The 7,592-nt window shown below is 41.1% G+C and overlaps 1 protein-coding gene across 1 annotated transcript in view; it reads left to right on the top strand.

Annotated features, from left to right (window-relative positions):
• Nucleotides 1–6,350, top strand: part of sulf1 (sulfatase 1) — a 270,640-nt gene extending 264,290 nt beyond the window's left edge. The window contains exon 22 of the mRNA XM_048595683.1: nucleotides 5,455–6,350. Coding sequence (XP_048451640.1) covers nucleotides 5,455–6,350 — 896 coding nt within the window. The remainder of the gene's footprint in view (nucleotides 1–5,454) is intronic.
• The last annotated feature ends 1,242 nt before the right edge of the window (nucleotides 6,351–7,592 follow it).

Here is a 7,592-nt window from a genome sequence, read left to right as displayed (position 1 = left end):
TTCTATCCGCCTCCCCCCTCTCCCTATTTATTTCAAAAACCCCTTCCCCTCCCCCATTTCTGAAGAAGGGACCAGGCCCGAAACGTCAGCCTTCCTGCTCCTCTGATGCTGCTTGGCCTGCTGTGTTCATCCAGCTCGACACCTTGTTATCTCAGCTTCTCCAGCATCTGCAGTTTCTACTATCTCTGAAACTATTTCTCTGAATGATTGCTTTTATTGGCGTTAAGGCAGTTTTACCAACAGAGATGCCTTCAAGCTTCTCCAACAGTATAATTTGAAACTCAAAATGATAAATCTTCAGTTTCCAGGGACTGAGTGGTTCATTTGTTGACGTCCTCTTTCTGGTTCTGTCTCCGAACAATCACAAAATGGCTATTTTACATCTCTCGTTTATCCAGCAAGATAGCTCTCCCTTTGCTCTTTTTAATGGCTTGAAAAGCTCCCTATCATAGTAATGGTTTGTGTTAGTTCCAATCTTGTCTTTATGTCCCTGTGAGTATAGTTTGTCTCTTGAACTCAGCAGTTAGCCTTCAACAGTCTGAAGCAATGATAATATGTGGTAACATTAGAGCTTGTCACAAGTCACACAACATCAGCTTGTAGTCCAGCAGGTTTATTTGAAATCACAAGCTTTCTGAGCAATGCTCCTTCGGCAGGTAGAGGCAAGCGCACAAGCACAACATTTTTGACAGGGAGATTTCAAATAAACCTGTTGGACTATAACCTAGTGTCATGTGACTTCTGACTTTGTCCACCCCAGTCCAACATCGGCACCTCCACATCAACATTAGAGCTTGGTTAAGCATCTCAGGATGCCTTCTGATTTCAGTCAAGTTTGTCTGTTCAGTGTTCTTTTTGTTGTGAGTCAAATCCTGATTTGTTTTGTTCATTTCATGGGGCGTATGTGTTGTTTGCTGGGTCAGCATTTATTGCCCCTTCCTAGTATTTTAATATATAATCCAAGGTGTCCAGCCCATTCTGTTGGTTTCACATCACAACTGCTACCAAAAGTCGACATTGAGAAGGGAGGCAGTTGGTAAAAGAGTTGGTAGTCAGAGGAATGGAAGGATAGGGGTTTCTGAAGCAACGACAAAGGAGTGAGACCTATGTGTTCAGGTACGTGGCTCTTTGAAAGAGGTGGTAATGAAGGGATGTGGCATGCTTGCCTTCATTGGTCACAACATTGAGCATAGGAGTTGAGATGTCATGTTGTGGCTGTAAGGGCCATTGGTGAGACCACTTTTAAAGTACTATGCACAGTTTTGTTCACGCTGCAATAGGAAGAATATTATTAAATTGGAGAGGGTGCAGAAATGATTGCAAAGATGTTACTGGGACTAAAGGCTTTGGCTGAGAAGAAGAGGCTGGGTAGGCTAGGACATTTTCCCTGGAGCATAGGAGGCTGAGGCATGACCTTACAGAGGTTTATAAAATCATGAGGGCCACAGAGAAAGTGATTAGCAAGAGGTCTTTGCACTGGGGTAGGGGAGTTCAAGCCTGGAGGGCATAGATTTCAGGTGAGAGGAGAACGATTTAAAAAGGAGCTGAGGGGCAACTTTTTTCACACAGAAGGTGATTCATATGTGGAATGAACTGCCAGAGGAAGTGATAGATGCAGGTAAAGTTACAAAAGTTAAAAGACATTTGGACAGGTACATGAATAGGAAAGGTTTAGAGGGATGTGGGTCAAACACAGGCAACTGTTAGTTTAGTTTGGGAACTTGGTCAGCATGGATGAGTTGGACCCAAGGATCTTTTTCCATGCTGTATGACTCTATAACTCTATGAGTGGCTTATAGCAGGCACCCCATTCCTGATAGCAAGCTCAGTAATCATGGGATCCCCATTCCTGAGGTAACAAGCTGTCCACAGGCTTTCACCACAGGGCAACAGGCCCAATTGCAGCTGGGTTAATGCCAACAGAGGCAAGCAGAGGACCTTAAATGGCCACTTAAGGGCCTCAATTGGCAGCAGGATGGGTTTGTTTGACCATAAGCCTTCCCAACCAGAATTCTGGCAGAGGAGGGAAGGAAATGGGGCTTGGTATACCATGACCCCACTTAAGTAAATGTCCTTTTGGCCTCCAAGCTTACCACTCATGGGAATGGAAGATTCAGCGCAAAGTTAACATTTCATGTCAGTGAGATTTGGGCCATTCTGGCAAGTGACACCAAAATGCTCACTGTGATGTGGAACAGCTACTAAATCTAAAGCTAGGAATAAAACCAGGCAAACCAGCTGGCATCAAACTAGGACGAGAAAAGGCACCAGCAAATCTCACAGCCCTGTTGACCTGTACTAATGTGTGGGAGCTTATGCCAGAATTGAGAGCCTGTCCCATAGTCTACTCACAGAGTCATCCTGCACAATGTTGGGGGCATACTATAGGTGGTGGTACAGTGATATACCGTCAGAAAGAAGTTGTGTTGGGAGTCCTCAACATTGACACTAAACCCCTGTGAAGTATTATTGTATCAGGTCAAACATGAACAAGGAAAGCTTTGGCTAAATACCACCAACCTGGCCCCCCTCGATTGATGAATCAGTACTCCTTTATATCAAACTCCACTTGGAGGAAGCACTGAGAGTGGCAAAGGCACAGAATGTACTCTTGGTGTGAGATTTTAATGACCGTCACCAAGAGAGGCTCAATAGCATCATTACTGACTGAGCAGGCTAAATCCTAAAGTACTAGGTTGGCATAGTGGTTAGCACGGCTGCCTCACAGTGCCAGGAATCCAGGTTTGATTCTACCCTTAGGTGACTGGCTGTGTGGAGTTTGTACATTCTCCCCAGTCTGCATGGGTTTCCTCCCACAGCCCAAAGATGTGGATTGGCCATGCTAAATTGCCAATAGTGTCCAGGGATGTGCAGGCTAGGTGGGTTAGGGTAGGTGGGTGGTTCAGGGTGGGCTGCTCTTTGGAGGGTCAGAGTGGACCTGATAGGCTGAATAGCATGCTTCCAACCTGTAGAGACTCTATGACTCACAAAATAGTTCTTGTATTTATTTGGGGACGCAGCATCAATGGCTGTGACATCTTAATGTGGTTACATTGAGATTAGACATTACTAACAATGTCAGAAAATAGCCAACATCAACTTTCAGATTATTTTTTCATTGTATAAATAAATTTGAGCTAGAGACTAGATTTTAATTGAGGAATCTTTCCACCAGATGTAATTTGCAGGAAAGCAAAGATTTACAAATAAAGGCACAATACTGCAGATTCTGGAAATCTGAAACAAACTCAGAAAAAACTGGAGAAACTCAGCAGGTCTGGTAGCATCTATGGAGAGAAAGAAACAGAGTTAACGTATTGAGTCCAATATGACTTCTCTGCATTTTCAACTGCAAGTACTCCAGATGTATGCATTTATCTGTGTGTGAGAGATTGTGTATCACAGAATCAAACAATATGTTACTGCACAGAAGTAGGCCATTCAGCTGTTGAATCTGTGCTGGCTCTCTGAAAAAGCAATTCACCTGCTGCCATTCCTTTCCCCCTCCCCATAGCCCTGCACATTATTTCTTTTCAAATAATAAATGAATCTATCTTGAATGCAACAGTTGAATCTGCTTCCACCATACCCTCAGGTAGTCCGTTCTAAACCTTAACCATATGATGCATGAAAAAGCATTTCCTCATATGGCTGTTGTATCTTGGAATTATCTCAAATCTGTCACGTCTTGTTCTTGATCCTTCCACCATTGGGAATAGTTTCTCCTGACCTGCTCTGTCTGTGCCCCTTATGGTTTTGAGCATTTGTATCCTCATACCCTTCTTTTCCCTGAGGAAAATGACACTAAGCTAGGGAGAATAATGAATTATGAGGATGCTGCTGAGTGACTTCAGAGGGACATTGACAAGTTGGCCAAATGGACCAATGTCAATGTAGAGAAGTTTGAGGTAATGCATTTTGGGAGAAGAAACATGAAACGGCAATACAGGCTGAATGGTAGAACATTGAGGAGGATACAGGAGCAGAGGCACCTTAGGGTTCATGTACATGATTCTCTGAAGATGGCCAGGCAAGTTGAAACAGTTGTTAAGAAGGTTTATAGGATCCTTGGGTTTATAAATAGAGGCATAAAGTACAAAAGCAAGGAATTGATGCTACACTTCTACAAATGATTGCTGAGACCACATTTGGAGTATTGTGTTCAGTACTGAGCACCTTATTTATGGAAGATGTTAAAGGTCTGGAGAGAGTGCAGAGGAGATTTACTAGAATGATACCAGGAATGAGGGCTTTCAGATACAAGGCAAGTTTAGAGAAACTGGGCTTATTCTCCTTGGAGCAGAGAAGATTGAGAGGTGACCTCAGTGAGGTGTTAAAGAACTGAAAATAGTTTTGACAGGATAAAGAAGGATATTCTGTTTCCACTAGTTGGTATGTCAGTTACTAGGGGTCACAATTTTAAGATTGTCAGCAAGAGAGCTAGGAGAGAGATGATGAGAAACTTCTTTACTCAGTGAGTTGTTTGGATTTGGAATGTGCTGCCTGGGAAAGTGGTGCTGGTGGATTCCATTGGAGGTTTCAAAAGAGAACTGGATAGATATTTGAAAGTGATGCACTTCGAGGGCCAAGGAGATAGGGCTAGAGAATAGGACTTGCTAGGTAGCTCTTCCAAGAGCTGGTACAGACATTACAGGCTGAATGGCCTCTCTATTGTAAAATTCTATAACTCTATGAAAACAATCAATCTTATGACTCTCTTCTGCATTTCTTCTAAAGCCTTCACATCTTTCCCGTATCTGGAATTAATACAATAGGTCGAATCTAAGTTCCAACTGAACCAAGCTTAGTGCCATGGACTTGGGCCTGTCTGTACTCCCCAGATGAACCATCATTTTCAGTACCGTCAGTATTTTAAACAGAATACAGTTTGGAGAATGCACACACTAATGGACTCATTCACTTCCTGCCTGTTTTTTCTTAACTACCTGACAGACATCCATGTCCTCTCTCCCTGCATACTCCCTTTATTATCTAGAACTAATAAAATTGTCAATCCTTTTTGCTTTCCAAATACTATTAAAGTAAATTTAGAGGATTATTAAGGGCTGTACAAATATTTCATAAGGTGAGAATTAACTTTAAACTTACACTGTGTTTACAGCATGCAAAATATAAATAGCTACACAGAAACGTCTTTTAAGAAATTTCTTTATCGCTATGAGCTTTTGCCTGTGGTCATTTATTATTTTTGCTTCTAAGAATTCTTCATTTCCCTGTCGCCTATGGTAAAATTACAATGTGCACTTTTTCAGTCTGTTCTTGCTGAGCGATCTTGTTCACGTCTTTATATTGTGGGATGTTCTACCTTTAATTTTGCTTTAAATACCAAGTTGATATTGGAGCAGGTGCATGTCTGCACGCAAAAGCCATGCTTCAGCTACGGGCATGCACCATATATTAAAATAATCTACTTTGAATCTTTGTTTCTGTCAGCAGAGGGCAGCTATGGGATGGATGGGAAGGCTAATCCAATTAAACTGCCAAACTTCACAGAATATATCAACTGGGAAGGACTTGAAAACTTGTACAGTGTGGATGAAAGCTTGTTTGAACACAGGCCTAATTATAGCCTTAGCTTTGGAGACTGGACTAATTACTGGAAGGATGTAGATAGAACATTTGCACTGTTGAAGACTTTTTCTGGACACATTAAAACTTCCGAGCCCATTGCATTGACTAAGGGCGGGACTCTTGATTTATTGACCATTGACACCACAGCACTGGACATGGCATCTACTGCATCGCCTATTTTGGAAAATGTGTTCTCTACTGAGCCAGAGGGTGAATCTAGTGGCCTGACTGTATGGGAGATAAAAGAAGAACAACCTGCCGTACTTATAGACTCCATGAGTACAACCCTAAACTTTACAAGTGGCAACAGCGCAAAGGAGAAAGTGATAAATTACAATCGCATACCAGATAAGCATTTTTCAAATTCTGAACGGTGGAGACATAATCGGACACAAGAACTGGTAAAAGAATGGGTGGAGCTGGAAAATGATCTGGGTGTCAGTGGAAATGGCCTGATGGAGATTGAGACCAGAAACAGCTTCTTACTACAGCCAAGTAGTATGCTTCCATCACCGAGCAATCAGAATGAAGTGCAGGATGAGAAGCTGAACATATTTGAAGATCAAACGTACCTTCCTGCTGGTTCTGTTGGTCAGTTTTATCGTAAAGCTGGCACAATTCCTCGTGAAGCCAGTGTCAGCAGCAATGAGAGATCGGCAAGTGACCAACTTCAGGAAGAGCCCCCAAACAGTGGAGAAGGAATCCAAGGGAATTTCAGCATAGAAGGCAGTGCCTTTCCCCCACCGTCCTTTCATTAACTTACAACCCATTCATTATTTATTTGGACAGCTAGTAATAACGGTTTGATTTTTTTTAAGGAAGAATTTATATTGTGAGGCCCAAGCAAAGCACATTCCACTTCCATTGGAGATAAGTTTTATTGACAGACCAACCATTGGCAGAAATTTCACAATTTTATTTTAACAGTGTCATCTGGAATGAGGGAACAATAAGCTTATATTCCTCTTTTAATTGAACTCTTTTACAGCTTTTTATATAAATATGTATTTAAATGTTCAGTGTTATGTAACCGGAATCAAAATGTCTCAAGGTGCGGCAAGAAATTCTCCAAGCTTTCTCTAGTGTTCAGCCTGTAAAAATGTCATTGGTTTGGCCACTAGTACAGAGAGTCTCATGATTGTGAGACTTCCATTCCAAAAAGCCTCATTGTACACATTAATTCACCATCAACAATGTATAAGTACAGCAGTGTTTTCTTCTTACAAAGTTTTTTGCACTTTCATCATTCTTCACAAAATATTTGCAGAATTTGGCTGCCAAGTGTGGATGTATTAACAGTGCAGAGCATTGGCTCAGTAAGTTTTTTTTTGAGCTGATCATTTTAGCTGTAATGTGTAAAGGAATTTTTATTCTGTGTTCTTCACACTGTAATGTGCTGTTACTTATCAGTTGTTCTTTTTTTTCTAAAATATTTTAGGATTGTTATTTTTGCCTTTGCTTTTTTTTAACCTTTGCCTGTTTTGAATCTCTTTTTAATGAAGGAACAAGGCGAAGTCAAAGTGCTGTATTTTCTTTCATTTCATTACATTTTCCCATTTGCTGTCACACATGCACACATAATGGGACATGATATTTAAAGGGATATTGTATGTCTGAAAATGTTTTGCAATTTCGCTTTGTTGGCTGAGGGGCAAGAATTATCTGTCACTTTTAGCTTGACAACATTGAGTGCACCTGTAATAAGATGCACTTTTAATGAGATTTCACATTAATTGCATTTGCAAGCACTTTTTCTTGAATATGGTGTCCCATTATGAGTAAAACATAGGTAAAAGTACTTACAATTTACTTGATATGTCACTGTTTTGATAAAGCTGTTGATAGTTTAAAAGCCTTTTTAGCACAACCCCTAGGTTTATTTGCATGAAGGTTTGTATAATCTCTGTAGGTTTTACAGTGGTCACAGATTTTTGTTTTTATTATGCATTGACAACATCATACACTCCTAAGCCAATGTACATGTGGATCGCTGAAAGACG

Source organism: Rhincodon typus, chromosome 4, assembly GCF_021869965.1.
Source record: "Rhincodon typus isolate 14 chromosome 4, sRhiTyp1.1, whole genome shotgun sequence".
NCBI classification, from domain to species: Eukaryota; Metazoa; Chordata; class Chondrichthyes; order Orectolobiformes; family Rhincodontidae; genus Rhincodon; species Rhincodon typus.
Note: the sequence above shows the minus strand (reverse complement) of the source record. Positions and strands in the feature narration are given on the sequence as shown.